We start from the raw sequence: 18024 nt of genomic DNA on the forward strand, positions 1-18024 counted from the left end.
TATCATAAAGTAGCTCATCAATGAAGCCTGAGAGAACAGACAATGGTGTAAGTGCTACAATTAAAGTTGCTACAAATCTGCTTTACCAGAGATTTTAAATTCTGTGGTACTGGTCCAGACCTTAAAAGAACATTTTAATAGTACAGATTTTATCTGCAGTTTTTTTTCCCCTAAATATACTTGCAATGATTATACCTTTTAAAATTGTGAGGCAGAAGTTGTTGCCCTTCTCAAAAGTCATTCTTGGAGCAACAGCATTCTTATAAACTTGCTGGGTTTTGTATCCTTTTAAAATTAAATAATAAAGACAAAATGCTGGTGACAGTTCATGAAATACTTTATTTAACACACATCACCTGTTGCTCTCTTGACGACATGAGCTCCTCATCTGATGTGTAGGGTTTGCCTGCTGTACTGATACAGCTGTTAGTACAGCACCTGGGACAGCCAGATCTGGGAATTGGGTAAGAATTTATTCAAACCTAAACTAAGAAAGGTGTGGTATCTCTCTGCCACCATGTAAATCTGCAATACCTTGCTTGGAAAGATTCCTGTTAAAATGCAAGAAGCGCTGCTAATCTTTCCTCCACTCCTTCTGGCGCAGTTCATTTCTTCTGATCTTCCCACTAACAGTTTTTGGCAACTGCTGAACAAACTCCATCTATTGGGAACAGGAAAAGGCAACACAAAATCAGAGTTTACCTACATTTTCACTTTCTCTTAACCTGCACACAGCAGTTAACATCCCCTGTCTTATGACAGTGCAAATTATCTGGGTATTTGAGCACTCACCTTCCTAGGATACTTGTATGGAGCAGTAACTTTCTTAACGTGGTCTTGCAGCTCTTTCATCATTTTTTCTGGATCTTGTGAAGCATAGTCAGATGTCAGAACAACAAAGGCTTTCACCACCTAAAGGAGTTGTGGCAGCAATGGTTTAAATGCCAATGAAACTGTATTACACAAGAATAAGATCTGAAACTTTAACCAAATACTTGCTGAAAACCTACAGAGTAATGTACAGAGCAGGTACAAAAAGCTTTGCTGAAGCCTGTGTGTGCTCACTGAGTCTGGACTGTGCAGGCAGTTTGTTACATGTATTAAAGACTGAAAACTAAGTACTTGAATGACAGGGAAAGCCTCAAATGGTGCTTTTGTTACACTGGATTTGGGGCAATTGCCTTGGTCAGTTTTGTCCTGGGTGGATTTCTCAGTCAGTGTCTGACAGAGTAGAAATGCCAGCTTGGATGGTTTTTTTTAGTAGTAACTTAAAACAAACAAACCAACCCAATGACAACAACCACCCAGACCAAACAAAACACGCCTGAAACAAAAACAAAACCACAAACAAAAACCCAGAAACCAAACCACAAACGAAAACCAACCCTGGACAGATAAATCCCTTGGAAGTTGTTTTATATTAGCTCTGGTATGCACAAAGCTACTAAGAAATACATAGTTTACCTCTCCTCTGATGGGGTCTGGACTGCTGACAACAGCTGACTCCACCACTGCAGGGTGCTCCACTAGGGCACTTTCTACTTCAAAAGGTCCAATACGGTATCTTTAGAAGGGAGGAAAGGGCTTTTAGTTGTATTTGGTAACACATAAATAGAACTTTCCCCCTGAATCATCTGTGCTATTCAAGTTTAATGATTTACTGCCAATCACTCTTAAGTTTTACCCAGCAGAATTAATGACATCATCAGCTCTTCCAACAAACCAGAAGTATCCATCCTCATCCATAATCCCCCTGTCTCCAGTCACATAAAAATCCCCACGAATTGTTGCCTCTGTTTTCTCCGGATCATCCTAGGAAACATTAAACTCCCTTAAAAATGCACAACATTGCACTCTGACATGCAGCACAGAAGCGAGGGCAGTCCAAATATCACTAAATTACAGCTTCTTCAGCTGTGGTTATATGCATGAGATTCAAGTGGGATGTTAATAACAGAGAATTATGAATTCCCCATTACTAAGATACAAACTTAAGCAACTGCAGCAAGAAAGTGGAAATCCCTCTTTCCTCCTGCCCTGGGTTTTCAGATTGGTAAGCAAAGCAGAAGTAAATGAAATAGGGCTTCAGGTTCCTTGTGAGAGAGATTTAACAGGATATCTACTTTAAATGTAGAAATATTCTTACAGCATAGCAAGTGAAAAGAAAAAGTGGTCTGGTAGGCTTTACTCTGATGGCAATATCTCCTTCTCTTCCAGGAGGCAGAATGTTACTGTTTTCATCTATAATCTAAAAATAAAACACAGTTTAATTATCTTGGAGCCAAAGATGATAAAATCTTGGTGTGCATTTAAAATGTATAAAGCTGGCTTCCCCCCCACCTCCACAGGGAGATGATCTGTAGCAGTAGAGGGTCTTTCTCTGACAACTGAAGTGCCATTGTTACTAATGCACTGTACTTTGCACTATGTCATTTATCTGAGGAATGCCAAGCACTATGCAAACATGATAAAGTTAGTAAGACCCCACGGAGGATCATGTGATGGAGTTAGTAAGACCCCAGGGAGGAACCTAAGTGATGGGGTAGGAGAACTGAAAGATACTAAAAATCTTAATCCACATTGCAAATTGATGTGGTGCTAGAACCTGCTTCTGTAGCTTTGTTATCACCAGGAAACAATATTCACCCCCACTCATCTTTGACTCAGCAGTTTAATTCTATCACTGCCTGCAAGTGTCATATCTGACAGTTAGCACTGGGATGTCGTCACCGATGGTGAGGATGGTGCAGCAGGGAAGTCCAGCTGTTTATTCGGTATGCTCAGAGTAGGGCAGTACCCTGCCTTTCTTCACTCTTGCATCCACTGCTGAGTGTGCATGCTACATCTCTGCACTGGAGCTTTCAGACCTCTTCAATGGAAAGTGGTTAGGCAAGAGAGAGAGACTGAGTCACCAGAGGTACCATACCTTCACATCATACCCTGGAGATGGCTTTCCCATAGAGCCAGGTTTGATTTTCATTCCCTTAAAATTTCCACAGACCAGCACCTGTAACAAGTGGTGTTGGATTTTAATTATTTGTTGTTAGTTAAACTGTGGCTTGTATATTCAGTCTTTAGGTTTAAAAATAACTCAGCTAATATTCTGTATTGATGTAAGGAATACTAATTGTCTTTGTTACGATCTTACAGCCAATGATGAAACTTCTAGAGAGAAACTATGCCCTCAGACTCATGCCCACTCACTGTTAGTGAGTGCTCTAAAGACAGAAGCAGAATTTGGAATGCAGTAATGAGAAATATACCTCTCCTGTGTTAGTTCCCAATCCAAAGCCCACAGGAGTGAAAAACAGTCCTTGGATTTTGGGTGAAGCTGTTAAGAGTATCCAGTAACTTACAAAACCTATTTTTCCCCGCCACCGTTGCTTACTGCAACTGACTTTTCCCCTGAAGTCTCAACTGTGTGCAATCATTTTAATAACTTTTTCTGGGCAACCTGAAAGGAATACATGGCTGTATCCATAAAGCATACATGCTTACAGCTGCAAAGCTGCACATACTGTTTCTGTCTGTCCATAGCCTTCGTGAATATCCAGCCCAGTCTGCGCTTTCCACTCTTCCATCACCTCAGGGTTGATTGGCTCCCCTGCACTCACGCAGTGCCGCAGGCCTTTGAATTGATAGCTTAGTGAGAAAGAGAAAACAGAACATTGGCATCATCTGTAGGCTGCATCCCACTCCTGTATTCCCCTGTCGTGGGATCCTTGCTGTAAAAACCCAGCATTTTTACTGAGTTCATTCTATCTGAACTGTGGAGTGCTAAACAAACCCAAATCTGAAAAAACAAAACCCAAAGCCAACAAACAAAGCAAAGAGGAAAAAAATCTGCTGGTTTACTTCTGCATTGAGAGGACACAGTCTCAAGCTGTGCCAGGGGAGGTTTAGACTGGATGTTGGGAAGAAATTCTTCATAGAGAGAGTGATTGCCCATTGGAATGGACTGCCCAGGGAGGTGGTGGAGTTGCCATTACTGGAGGTGTTTAGAAGGAGACTTGATGGTGCCATGGTTTAGTTGATTAGATGGAGTTGGATGATGGGCTGGACATGATGATCTCAAAGGTCTCTTCCAACCTGGTCTATTCTATTCTATTTGAAAAATCTAATCATCAATATGCTGTTTCCACTCCTAGAATCTGTCTGAGGTCTAAACTGAAAAGGAGTAACAAAGTTCACCCCTAATGACAAGAAAAACTCACAGAAGAGTTAAATGAGGCCAAGGAATGTTTCATACATTTCACCAAGCTATCCTGACACACATCTTGTAGCTACAGTGCTGCAGGAGCAAGTGCAAAAACAGGGATTCTGTGATTATAACATCACTTCTGAAGAAAATGTCAGTTGTGATATCATGTCTGTCCTCTTACACCCTCAGCTAAACTGCTTTAAACTCTTTTGCTAGTTGAATGTAAAATATGAAATCTGAGATAGTTAAACTGAGCCTAAGCCTTTATTCTGACTTTGCTCCTAATACTTCAGATTCAAAATGTTGGGAAATACATAAGCTGTGTTACTGTTCTGCCATAGTAAATTTGGAACAAAAGCAAGGTGAGATGAGCAGTTGGTCTGATTAAATGCACCAGTGAAGTTACTCTGCTTTTGCTTACCTGGACACTTTATGTTGCACAAGCATTCGATAGGCAGTTGGAGGAGAACAGAAAACAGTGATGGGAAATCTTGACAGACTCTAGAGAATTCAAAATTTAAACAGGATGAATAAATAAAAAGAAACCATACAGACTAGGTACTGAAACCTGTGGGGTGTCATCTTCATTGTAAGCAACAATATAATGATCTCTGCATGCAGCTTGTGAAACACACAGAGGAAGCGTTGTGTCCCAAAAGCAGTTAGCACCATACTTGCCAACACCAACACACTGCAGTTACATTTAATTAGTTTCAGCTTCAAAGCAGAACCTAATTTTACAATTAGTTCCACACACTGAAGTTTTTTTTCCTCTGGAAAGCTTTACAGTTTCTCTTGCAGAATTTCCTCATAATTACAGTTAAGTAGAAAACAAGTGAAACCATAAGGCTGCTATTTGAGATGCTCTGTAGGTGTTCCAACTGACAGTGGTTTTCAACATGCCCTAATACTAACTAGCAATTTCCAGCCACTTAATTAACATGCAGAAGGTGATAATGTCATTCCCTGCAAAGAGAAACTCAGTTGTCTTTTTCAGCTGTTGAGAAATTGTGTGTGGATGTAAGAGAATATAAAGTTGGTGCCTGTTGTTAAAGAAATCCAACCTCACTGCCACTTCACTCCTTAACTCTGAATTACATGGGGCAGAACTGAAATTCTCATCCATCTGTTATTGTCACTTGTTTGAAAAACAACACCAAAGGGCTCCACAAGTTCCAGAACAACAACTTGTGTACTTCCATTTTAGGCCTAATAATGGATGCCTGCAGGTTTGTGCAGTCAAATCCACAACATAAAGTGTCCAGAGCACTTCATATGATGAAACTCTGGATATCAAGTATGCCCTTGTTTGGGATAAACATTTGCAGCACTCACTACTTAACTAGTTGTTTACTTACTGGTTGGTGAGTTGTAACTGTTTTGTCCCTGTGCAGCACCAGAGGAAATGAAAACCTAGGCAAAAGCAGACATAGAGAATAGTTCTGCTTGGGCTCCCACCACTTACCTCAAAGACAATGTGTGGGTCAAAGTGTGGCATCTTGTGTACAAACACACACGTCCCTTGAATCCATGATGAAAAAATGCTGCTCCAAGCTGCCTTTGCCCAGCCTGTGTCTGATGTATTCCAAAGTATATCTGAAGAAGTCAAGTCCAGCCAGTACCTGGTAAAATAAGGAAACCATTCACAGTCTCTGTTTGGCATGAATAAGGCAAATATTAAAATACCAACCAGAGATGTGCCAGTGAAGCAAATCCATCACTGGTTGTCTTGGGTAAAAGGCAGTTAAAAGAAATTGAATTTCTGAGCAGGGATAAGTCACAGCACAGGCAGGATGTCAGCAAAAGAGACTGGTGTTGCATTTTCCTAGGGGAAAACTTACACTGACAGACAAGCAAACACCACCTCAGCATATGGTGTTGTATGAATATGAATGGCATTGCTGAGGTTTCGTTGAACTAATTTTTAGGGACGAGGAATTTTCCTTCTCTTGTTCACCTGCTTCTAATTTGGTATTTTCTCATTTGTTATTCTTTGCCTGTTAGAGCAAAATGCATTGCAAAAATCAACTTAAAAATGACACTGCTTTATAAAGCTAAAGATTCTCAGCTATCAGCATTTTCTTCCTGCAGGACTTGTGTCTAATCCAGACACAGATTAATTCAGAAGATTTAACTGGCCCATGGGTTTTTTTCTCTTTTATGATACAGACTTCATAAACATGTGCTGATGTGCAGTTCATGGACATTCTATTAGCTATACACAATGACAAATGTACCAACAGCTAAAATAAATGTTCAGTGGTGTTTAGTCTGGAGAGGAGGAGGTTGAGGGGAGACCTTATTGCTCTCTAGAACTCCCTGAGAGGAGGCTGTAGTAAGGTGGGGATTGGTCTCTTCTCTCTACTGTCAGGTGACAAAACGAGAAGAAATGGCCTCAAGTTGTGCCAGGGAAGGTTTAGGTTGGAGATGAGGAAAAATGTCTCTGCTGCAAGAGTGATCAGGGATTGCAGCAGGCTTCCTAGGAAGGTGATGGAGTCCCCATGCCTGGAGGTATTAAAGAAACATCTGGACACTGTACTTGGGGACATAGATTAGTGGTGATGGTAGCGTTGGGTTGATGGTTGGACTGGATGATCTTGGAGGTCTTTTCCAACCCAAACAGTTCTATGAATCTACGATTCTAAAAGAAGTTAGTGACTGTATGATCACTCCATTCTCTATAAACCAAGGCAGCTGGACTCAAACTGCCCTGTTTTATGGAAAAAGCCCCTCATTTTCATTTTTTTTTTTAATGTGAAACACCTGCTGGTTTTGAACTATCGAAATGAAAGTTTCTGGTAAAAATCCTTCTGTCTCTTCCTTCTGCTATGTGACTAGCTAGGTAAATATGTCTGGTTTAAAGTGGTATCTGTACCTTCCACTTACTGTAAGGCCAACACCATAGCTGCTGTGGGAATGTTCAACCATTTTTGGAGATCCTGTAGTTCCACTGGTGAAGAAGATAGCCATTGGATCATGGCACTTCGTGGTCACACACCGGTGACCAGAAGGAGCATTTCTTAAAATAAGCACAGTGATGAATAGAGTGATTAGCAAGTGTGACTTACACATTTTGGAAAACATTTAACCAGAACAACTGCAGCAATAAAGGTGTCACAAACATTGGTATTTTTCCACACTGCAGTCCTAAAAGGGTGAAAATATATTGGTGGTTGGCAACATTTCCTATTCAAAACCCAATGGCTGTGCTTAGCTTTCATTACTGCTGTGCTGCTTTCACAATGGTATTTACTCACTTCAAGAGATCCTTAAAGTTCAGCCATCCTTCTCTGTGGCCTTCTGACACAAGCAACCTGAATTTCAGAGACTGGCATTCAGCCCCAACAGAATCTACAGCTGGTGCCACAGAATCATCAGTGATGATACACTTCGCCTTGGATTTCTGTAGCCGGTGAAGAATATCCTTTGCTGTCAGCTGCTGTGTGCCAGGAATCAAGACAGTTCCTAAATGGAAGGAAGCAGAATGGAAAAACCATCTCAACACTTTGGAATATCACCTGTATCTACAAGTAGGCTTCAGCTTACTTTGTTCCTTTGTGGGGGGAAGCAGGACTTGGCCCTCCACGTGTAAATATACTGCTTTCTTGGGTGGATTAAATGCTATGTGAGAATTAGCACAAGTTAGCAAATGCTACATTGAGCATGGGACAGTAAAAGAAATCAGAGTAATTTCCCTTGTTCTGAAAACACTGCCTCTGGAACATGCCATCTCTCTCAACCTTTCTCCTGGGTGTTGCCTCACAGGTTTGCTGCTAGTGTTTGTGAGGCCCCAAGACAACAGGAAGCTGAGTAACAGATCCCACAGGGGGAAAAGTGAAACATTTAAAGTGGGCTAATTTCACTGCAAGTTAGCAAGAGGGTGCATTTGCAATGTGCCACAGGTGCTGTGAAGAGAAGAATGGCAGAGGCACACAGACTCACAAGGTTTCCTTAACACCTGGAGCATGTGCAGAAGTCCTGAAAGCTCCATGAAGGAAAAACTTGGCATGAAGAGTGGTTTCAACCAGCATGAATGTTGGTTCATCCTCAGTAGCACGTTGGTAGTTCTGGGTGCATCAAGGTGCAGCAAGGATTTAAGTCACAGTTTCTGTACCTACAGACCATTACTCTGCTTTTACTAACCTGTTCTCATGCAAGCCACGTTCACCAGCCACCACTCCGGGATCCGGGGCAGAATCAGAATAACTCTGTCTCCCTGTTGCAGACCACAGGCATCAGAGAGCACATTTGCAACCTTCCTGGACAGCACTCCCAGCTCCTCAAAGCTCCACCTCACCTCTTCTCCAGCACCATCTACCCACCATAATGCAGGGTTTTTAGACTTTTTCCCCTCCTATGGAACAACAGGGTAGAGGGAAAAGGCTTCACTTTAGAAACACATTGACTTTACCTTAAGTCTAAGGGGAAAAGGCATTCATCACTTATTCAGTGCTGGAGAAACCTGGGGATGCAACAGAAATTAGCCAGAGATTCCAGGTAAGGCAGAGAACCCCCCCATAAAAAGAACAGCCTATACGTGCCATTTAGGACATGAAATTTGTATTCCTTTCCCAAGTTCTTCATCTTACTCTCTGGAGAGAGAAATAAAGAATGTTTTTGGTTCAGGTCATGCCAACAAAGCCAGCTGATGAATGCAAGCACCTCTGAGTTGTGCCTCAGAGCCTCCTGAGCCCTCAAAGCTCATTTTCAACTTCATCTGGAACTGAGCCCTTCTGATACTTCTGAAAATTAAATCAAAGTTTCAAAAGCAAAGGCCCACACAGTGTGACCTTTAATCAATGTCTCAACTGTTGTGTGAAGTGATGTGATATGCATGCATACCATGTGCAGTAGCAGTGTAGTAAATCATCTCCTCAGCAAAACGTTCACTGAAGCAGCAAGAATGTGACACCTTATTGTGCATCTGAAGGTACAATAACACTGAGGTTAATTTTCAGGGGAAAAGATTTTATTTGTGCACTTCAGAGGGCAAAGTTTCAGAGGTTGTTCCCTGCTGTGTTTGCAGCCTGCCAAAAACTGGTTTTCCTGCAAGAGGAGTTATTGTGTCAAGTCCTACCTCTGCTCTGTTCTTGCTGACAGGCTGGCCAGAACTGCATTTAGCCCCTCAGCATGAACAGCCTGAGCCTGCAAAATCAGTCCTACAGCCACAGAAACCAGACCTAGGTAGCCTAGCTAGTATGAAGGTTATAGACCCATTCTTCATGTTGTTTGCTGGGGTTTTTTTTGGTATTCCCTTTCCTTGCCAGTTTTTTAGAGTCCAAGGTCTTGATGCAAAAGATTTCACATTTGGGATAGGTGGGTGAGGTTTGATGCTACACTGTACTTACTCGTTTTACAGGCAAGCAATGAAGCACACAAAGGTCAAGTGATTTGCCTGGCACATCCAGGTAGGGATGCATGCCACAGCTGGTGGGGGAATTGATGTAGAGTGCCACAGTTCACTGTCTCATTTACAAGGCACCTGTTTATGCACATGCAAGCTGATTAAAGGAAAGCACTATTTGGACTCAGGGACAAGATAGCATGGTTCAAAATGCATGAGATGATCACCAGATTATTATATGAACATAACTCCAGTGTCTTGGTTATTAGATTTGTCAGATATCCAGCATTAATGACCATCATTAGATATTTCAGCATCAGAAAAGCCAAGTAACTGTTACCTTTTCCATTTCAGCCCATCTGTCCAGCACATCTCTTGCAAAGTTGAAGTACTCTGGTATCTCTGGTCTGTACTGCTGTTTCATGGCTTCATAACTGAAAGAGGTGTGAACTGGGTAGCACCGGCTGCAAAGCTGGAGAGATCTCAGAGGAGCCCGCAGGGACACAGCACCTGGGATCTTCAGTGAGAGATGCACAGCAGCAAGAGCCATAACAGTCTTCTCAAGGTTATTTGTTGCTGATTAGCTCTCCAAGCAATGCTACAGGGATACAGTTACAAAACTGGTATTAACCATGCAGTTTCAGAGCAGCTTTTACTACTGCTCAGTGGCACAGAATGGAGCAACAATTCCATCTGTTAACCGAGTAACTGCTGGGGACAGCTCCCATTCAGCCATTGGCCCCCTGCTTTCCACTGCCCACCGTGCAACTAACTTCCCCACTGCATTCAGTCAGAAAAACTCAGCCTTGTCACTGTGGCAGCTTTCCTGTAGTTCACATTCTTTCCCTTCCTGTAAGCTCTGCTAATCTTGCAGACCACAGTTTAGTTGTCACATGCAGCAAAGAGGCACTGAATGCTGCTCAAGCTCTTCAGCTCTGATTTCTCCAGCTGCAATGTCTGCTACTGACTCACAACACAGAAGCAACAGATTCTGAACCAATGTGTTGCACAGATAATCCAGCAACTGTCCACAAATTACTGGCTGACCACAGTGTCACTAGGTGTTCACAGCTTTCCTGGTCTATCAGCACTGGAGATATTGGCAGCATTGGTTGCCAGCAATGAAAAAAAGGTAGCAAAGCCCTGGAAAGATTCCAAGTATCAGCACTTTAAACCTCATTTTGATGCCTGGTCAGCAAAAAGGATTGCTTTATGAGATGAGGAAACATTCAAAGCCTCCCTGAAAAAGGACCCAAAATGCAAAGCCTTACTTCTCAAAAAGAGCAAACTTACCAGGAGATCTGAAAACTCTGAAGTAATTATTTTCATGCATTGTCAACCATATTTTATTTACTAAATAATGTAAACACTACTGCTTCCTTGTGGCATTAATAACCACCCAGCTGCAGAATCAAATTATTTGAGTGACTTAGTGAAGCAAAGGGACAGTTTTTGGATCTCTGCCATTCAGTCCAAGTATGAGAAATACAGGAGAGAAACCCAGCCAAATGAAAGAGACAGAGGGACAGGGAGAAGAGGGAATGTGGACAGACAGCAGGCAAATCAGCACTCCAAAAGGGGTGGGTGGAGGGTAAAGGCTGTTAATTCCAACTTACTGCCTCCGCCTTGCACCGAAGTGAAGCCCTTTCAGTGCTGAGGTGTGTCACAGCTTTGACTCCTTCCACAGATCTCAGACTCCTGGCCACGTGTCCACTCTTGCACTGCTGCTATCTCTAGTGACCGACTGCTGTCTTCCTTATATGTACTTTGGACTCACACAGGGGCCAGCTGCGTCCAGCACAGAGAGAGCAGCTGATAGGTTTCTGCAGAGCTCAGAGTGGAGGTAGAAAGTGAGTCGCAAATCTCTTCTGTTTCCTTTTCCTCCTCTCTTTCCATTCACCAGCCCATGGAGTAATACAGTCATAACACCTTGCTACAGCCAAGCCACATCTGTTACGCTCTGGCTGTGGCAACACAGGCCTGTCACAGCCTTGTGACAGGCTCTGTGACTGCACTGCTCAGCGTGTAGCTTGGGGGTTCTTAGGTAACCACAGAAGTTCAGCCCTGACGATGAGTGTTGATTCCTGAGATGCTGCAGCTGGTGCCTGGATCAGCTTTGTTAACACCTGGTGACTGTGAGGTTTTGTAAGAGCTTTGCCCCATGGTCACAGAGCAGTTATGTGGTGCAGCATTACTGCCTGTTCTGTTCCCATGGCAGAAGCAGGAGGGAATGTGTGCCATCCTTTTTTCCCCCCAGGCCACAGACCAGCATCACTGTGGTCATGGCTGTGGCACTGGAGCATACCTCTACCTTCAGCCTCTCCTGTAAAAGCTGGGGAGATAGTGACAGCTGTAACTTAAATTGGGACATCAAGATGCATTAGAGTCTGTCTGCCAGTGCCCTAAACAGCTCCTGCTGTATCTCCATTCTCAAACCATGTCTCTAAGGTCAGCAGAAAGATTGCTAATGTCCATCTACATCTTTGGACCAGAACAGTCTTCTGGGTGCTGATCAGTGACCATAACACTACAGTCCTTACTGGCACATAGGTCCTGTACTTCTGCCAGAGCTCCCTCCTGGGGTTCTACCCATGTCTGTTTGTAAACAGCACACTCAGAGGAAATGTTAACCAGCTCCCTGAAAAGTTAGTGCAGTAGATTCAAGACATTCTCCCAAACCACAAAGCTGTTCTCTGCCTAGCAGTACAGGGAGACCCACAGCCAGACTGCAGTAGCGAAATTTTAAAGAGCTCTTTGAAATGCATGAGATGAAATCCTCCCAGAGGAAAGCCTTGAAGGGATTCCCTAAGCAGATTACATTGCCCCAGAGAAGGCACTAATGTAAAGAGAAAATTACAGCAATGGCTTGTGATAAAAGTCACTGAGTATGCCAGGAACATATAGGCAAAAAGGTTTCAAGTTTAGGAGAAAAGCTGTAACTCCCACAGAAGCCCTCTAACCTTTTTGTAGGGCACAGAACTGATTTCCAGAGCATGGAAGGGTATTTCCAAAGCCCCCAGCTCTTCTTCACCACAGCAATAATCTAGTTCTGAGTGGTGAATTGCATTTCCTCTGCACCACTCAGCTGCTTCTAGACATTCTTCCTCCTTTTTCAAACACGACCTGACATACCCAGCTCCAGAAACTATCACTGTAATTCACCAGAACTTTGAGCCTTTCACACAGCCCCAGCCCTGCAAAGATTTAGTGACTTTTAATTCCATGTGGTGAATGATCCCACCAATGCCTAACAATTGGTGTGGAACTGCGACTCCCAAAGGCTTTGCAGGAACAAAGCTTCAGAGAAGATGTCAATGCCACATCCATTTTTAGTTGTAACTGATAAATACTTCTTGAAATTTCCTTTTTCTCCCCCCCCCCCCCCTTCCCTGGAATCATTAACCCAAACCCAGACATAAATCCTGGAACTTTAGTTTGGGGAAGAGAAACCATCGAGGGCTATGCATGACTGAGTTTGGCCACAGCTAAGCACAGAGTTCAGAGCCCTGTGCCTAGGGGATGGAAGGATGATCTAGTCCAACCTCCCCTGCTGGAGCAGGATCACCTAGAGGAAATCACACAGGAACATGTGCAGGCAGGTTTTGAAAGCCTTCACAGACTCCACAGCCTCTCTGGGCAGCCTCAATGCAAAGAATTTTGTCCTTGTATTCGCATGGCACATCCATGCGAACCTCCCAGCTTGTGCCTACTGCCCTTTGGCCGCTGCTCGAGAAGAGTCTGGTTCCACCTTCCTGACATTTGTCCTTTAGATATTGATAACTACCAATGAGATCTTCCTTCGGTCTCCTCCAGGCCACCCAGACCCAGTTCTGTCGGCCTCTCCTCCGGGGGCTGGGGCTCCACCCGCCCGCAGCCGGTGTGGTCTGAGGTGAATCGGCATTTCCAAGGCGGGGGTTCCGGGTATTTTTTACCTCCAAAGGCACTACGCTGCCTGCAGCTACACTGTCCGCTCGGCTTCCCCGGAGCAGCCGGCAGCGCACGGCCGCTGCGGCAGGTGTCGGTGCCCGGTGCCTGCCCACTCCCCCGGCGGTTTGCGGCAGTGCCGGGCCGGGACAGCCGGGCCGCAGGGGGGCGCTGTCCCCCGGTGTGCGCGGTGGCCGGGCGGCGCGGAGCTGACGGCATCGCCGTGCGCGGCGGCGGCAGCGGGTGGCGTCAATGGCCGCGGCGGAGCCGGCGGCGCGAAAGCGGCGGCCGAAGGGCCACTTCGCGGCGGGGCGGGCCAAGCGGCCCCGCGGCAGCGGGCGGCAGCTGGAGGCCGGCATGCGCGGCATCCTCATCACCTGCAACATGAACGAGCGCAAGTGCGTGGGGGAGGCCTACAGCCTCCTCGGCGAGTACGGGGACCTGCTCTACGGGCCCGAGCAGGTGAGTGCGCGCGGGTCCGGCCGGTCGCTCGGTATTGGGCGGGAGGCACCCCTGCGCGGTATGGGCCTCCCCCGCTCCGGGTCCTGTTATTCGCTTCCCGCAGCCCGGCAGCGCTACCGCTGGCGGGGAGAGCGGCGCCGTGAGGCCTCCTCTCCCAGTCTGTGTTTAAAAAGCCCTGTTGGTGTTCACGACGCACATGAAAATGCAGGTTTATGTAAGCAGACCCCAGCGCAGCCCCTCGAGTTGGCTGGAGGAAAGGCCTTGTGCCCCTTACCTCCAAGGCCCAGCACGTGGTGGTGCCCTGCTGGCGGTTTTAAACGTGGGCTCTGCTGCTCGGTACTCCCCAGACAAGAGATGTGCCTTGTGTGAAGTTTTCAGATCAGGAGGAGCGACTGTCTGGAAGCGAGAGGGAGGAGGACGAGGACGATGTTGAAGCTGCCCTGAAGAAGGAGGTGGGCCAGATCCGCGCCTCCACCGAGCAGAAGCTGCGGCGCTTCCAGTCGGTGGAGAGTGGTGCCAACAACGTGGTCTTCATCAGAACCCGGGGCATAGGTGGGACAGCAACTGGTGCTGCTTTATGCTGTGGGGATAAACGGCTCTGAACAGTATTAGTAACAAGCCACAGAAGGGGACTTCCAAGAGACTTGTATATATCAAACAAATACAGGATTTCCCCTACCTTTGCCATTGCCACTGAATTTTGTCATTAGCAGAGTTGCTAAAGGTAGAGGAATCTGCCTTAACCATATAGAATAGAATAGAATTAACCAGTTTGGAGAAGACCAAGATCATCGAGTCCAATCTATCACCTAGCACCATCTAATCAACTAAACCATGGCACCAAGTGCCTCATCCAGTCCCCTCTTAAACACCTGCAGTGATGGTGACTCCATCACCTCCCTGGGCAGCTCATTCCAATGCCAAATCTCTCTTTCTGTGAAGAACATCTTAACATCCAGCCTAAACCTCCCCTGGCACAGCTTGAGACTGTGCCCTCTTGTTCTGGTACTGGTTGCCTGGGAGAAGAGACCACCCCCCATCTGGCTACAACCCCCCTTCAGGTAGTTGTAGACAGCAATAAGGTCTCCCCTGAGCTTCCTCTTCTCCAGGCTAAGCAACCCCAGCTCACTCAGCCTCTCCTCACAGGGCCTGTGCTCCAAACTCCTCCCCAGCTTTGTTGCCCTTCTCTGGACACGTTCCAGCAAGTCAACATCTTTCCTAAACTGAGGGGCCCAGAACTGGACACAGTACTCAAGGTGGAGCCTAACCAGTGCTGAGTACAGGGGCAGAATGACCTCCCTGCTCCAGCATAATTTCTGATGATCCAGTTTTAGTGTAGTAACAACTCTATGCAAAAGTATTTGAGGCTGATGGCTTAGAGAGGGGAAGAGGAAAGAAAATGCCTTCCAAGTTGGTTCTTATACCTAGGTGTTTTTCTTGTAGAGCCTGAGGACCTGGTGCATCACATATTAAAGGACATGCATGCCACCAAGAAGAAGAAAACACGAGTCATCCTGCGCATGCTGCCCATCTCTGGCACTTGCAAGGCTTTTATGGAGGATATGAAAAAATACACAGAAACGTTTTTTGAGCCTTGGTTTAAGGCCCCTAATAAGGGTACTTTCCAGATTGTTTACAAAGCTCGTAATAACAGTCATATGAGTAGGGAAGAAGTGATCAAGGAACTGGCAGGTACGTATGGCTTTCACGCCAAACAGACGAGTATAGAAGCAGCCCACAACTGGATGCAGAACGTAGGTCAGGTTATTAAAAGTGGATTTAATAGGCATGCAGAGTAGTTGCTTGAAATCTGTTGAATCAAAAAAGCTGCTCTTAAGACTTAAAAAAGGTGGTGTTGGCAGTGGTGCTGACAAGGAGAAGAGCGTACAGTGTTGAATATGGAGTGCCAGTTACATGTGCTGTGAAGTGATTGCTGTCAGACTCTCTCTCTGGATGCTGTAGTGAAAAAAATGTGTTACTATTTCCACTGAATGTATGACTCAGAAAACAGCTCCACCATCCTGGAGTATTTGGTTTCTTGGTAATTGCAGTGGAAGGGTTTTCCAGTTACTTCAGTCTGGTGGTAAATTGTGGTGGTGTATTCCAAGAGTCCTGCTCTCTTCCACTATTTTAAGCAGCTACAAAACCAAGTAATTGGTTACAGCTAAGGATGATGTTGCCTTCTCTCTCTTAACTTTAAGCCTTTCAACAGGGCATGCTTAAGTTCTGAAACAGTCTTTCTAGCACTTTCTAAACTACATCTTTGTTTTACAGGAATTGTGGGCAGCCTCAACCCAGAAAACAAAGTTGATCTTAATAACCCACAGTATACAATTGTGGTGGAAATAATAAAGAATGTCTGTTGCTTAAGTGTGGTGAAAGACTATGTCCTGTTCAGAAAGTACAACCTGCAGGAGGTGGTGAAGAGCAACAAAGAAGACACACAGCAAAACCCATCAACTGTGACAGGAGAACAGAACTCAAAGGTAGAAAAAACAGAAACTGGGGAGGAGGAGGAAAAAGAAGCAAAAGAAGAGAGCAAGAATCAAGGTGAATTAGGAGCTGAGCCCAAGGGGAATGATGCACTGACTGCCTAGAAAATGTGGTAGAAGGGAAAGGTAAACATGGTCACAACCTATTAAAACCAGTTTCCCTAGAGTTCTGAAAGGGTGTTTTAAAGAGGAGAGTGGGGTTTATTTTGAAACCTTGTTTTTAAAATCCACATGTGTAAGAATCCTGATGTTCTGTGCAGGTGGACCTGACATTACAGCAGATGCAAGAGTGCTCAAGAGTGCATCCTAACCTTTCCGGTGAAGCTTGCTGTCATTCTTCTGTGGCTTTGTTCTGCACTGCCTTTACCTAGCACAAAAAGCATGCAGATGGAGCTGCTGCCATTCTGACTTGGATTGACTCTTTTTTTATATCTGATGGCAATAGAAACCAAAAGGCAGTGCAGAATCAGCTCTATCAGGAAGTACTGACAGAAGTGAGAGATCTGAAGAAGACAGTTGATTGCAGAGGGTTTTCAAGGAAGAGAACTGGTGTAACTCGAGGTGTATTTTTCTGTGAACAATGAATAAGCTAAAACAGGTAACTTCCTGTATGATGGAGGGTTCTGTATATATATACACACAAACATCAATCTGCAAAGAGGTGCTAGTTCTTAAAAGTGAATGGGAAGAACTGCTATGATCAAATACTTGAATACTAGGAGACAGTTTGGACGAAGAGATTTGACTTCTGGATCAGTAGAAGAACACTGCAGGCAGTTTTAGCTGAAACTACAGGTGTGTTTACATCAGCTGTGCATACAGCAGTTACTGGTTTATAGGAAATGCTATAGTGACAAACCAGAATCTTCTTGTGTAATTACCTGCAAATAGCCTTTTGCTGCTCTTTCCAAAGACTTCATCCTTGGTGAGGTTTGTAAAGTTTATTGGGTTTGTTTTTTTCCTTGGGTCTCAAAATTTGAATTAAGTACTGCTTGGAAACTTCTTGTGAAAGAAGCTCTCCATTATACTATAATGGACAAGGGGATTTAAGTTTGTTTTTTGGTACAGTTTTAGCTTTACAGTATTAATTTTGTTCCAGGTCTGTCAGTTCGCTTTTGTTACAGCAGCTTTTTTGATATCACAGTGACTTCTAAAGGGCAGCCCAAACCAGTTCAGTTATAACCTGCTTTCCAATAGGGTTTTCAGTGTGCTTTCTGTACAACTGTCTAGCTTTAGTATTTCATTTCTAGCATGAAAGCCTGTGGGTTATTAATGAGAAAAGACTCATCTTGAAGAACACCTCTTGTTACTTGTCTTGCAAAGGATTTGTTCAAGTCTCAACAGTTCAATTTTCCTCTTTACTCAAAATCTTTTCAGAAGTTGGAAAGTTAAGACTACTTTTTTCCCCCCAATCCTGTCTCCCCTACTACCCCTTTATTAAAACTCTGCTTTCTAACCTCCATCAGTGTTTTTCTTTAAATTTTGAAGCTTTGTGTGTGGATTAAACCCAACAATGTCTAGGTCACACATAGGAAAGAACCATTTGAGACCAGACATGAAGGACAGCTGTGACTGGTGGCGGTATGCAGAATTCTAGACAG

General features: G+C 44.5%; 2 protein-coding genes across 2 annotated transcripts; one reads left to right on the plus strand and one right to left on the minus strand.

Moving 5' to 3' along the window:
* Positions 1–511: 511 nt before the first annotated feature.
* LOC104299089 (acyl-coenzyme A synthetase ACSM3, mitochondrial) lies at positions 512–11329 on the minus strand. The gene is made up of 14 exons (XM_009899232.2): positions 11162–11329; positions 9886–10143; positions 8345–8555; positions 7459–7666; positions 7077–7220; positions 5667–5823; positions 4623–4702; positions 3519–3642; positions 2927–3007; positions 2147–2248; positions 1685–1812; positions 1465–1564; positions 793–912; positions 512–661 (listed from the first exon to the last, which is right to left on the minus strand). Exons 2-14 carry the CDS (start codon positions 10093–10095, stop codon positions 575–577), a joined length of 1752 nt encoding a protein of 583 aa, XP_009897534.2. The 5' UTR covers positions 10096–10143; positions 11162–11329; the 3' UTR covers positions 512–574.
* Positions 11330–13704: 2375 nt separating this feature from the next.
* Positions 13705–17735, plus strand: THUMPD1 (THUMP domain containing 1). The gene is made up of 4 exons (XM_009899702.2): positions 13705–13931; positions 14303–14483; positions 15375–15623; positions 16206–17735. The coding sequence occupies exons 1-4, from the start codon at positions 13722–13724 to the stop codon at positions 16526–16528; spliced, it is 963 nt and encodes a 320-aa protein (XP_009898004.2). The 5' UTR covers positions 13705–13721; the 3' UTR covers positions 16529–17735.
* The last annotated feature ends 289 nt before the right edge of the window (positions 17736–18024 follow it).

The sequence above is a fragment of the Dryobates pubescens genome, chromosome 4 (assembly GCF_014839835.1).
Source record: "Dryobates pubescens isolate bDryPub1 chromosome 4, bDryPub1.pri, whole genome shotgun sequence".
NCBI lineage: Eukaryota > Metazoa > Chordata > Aves > Piciformes > Picidae > Dryobates > Dryobates pubescens.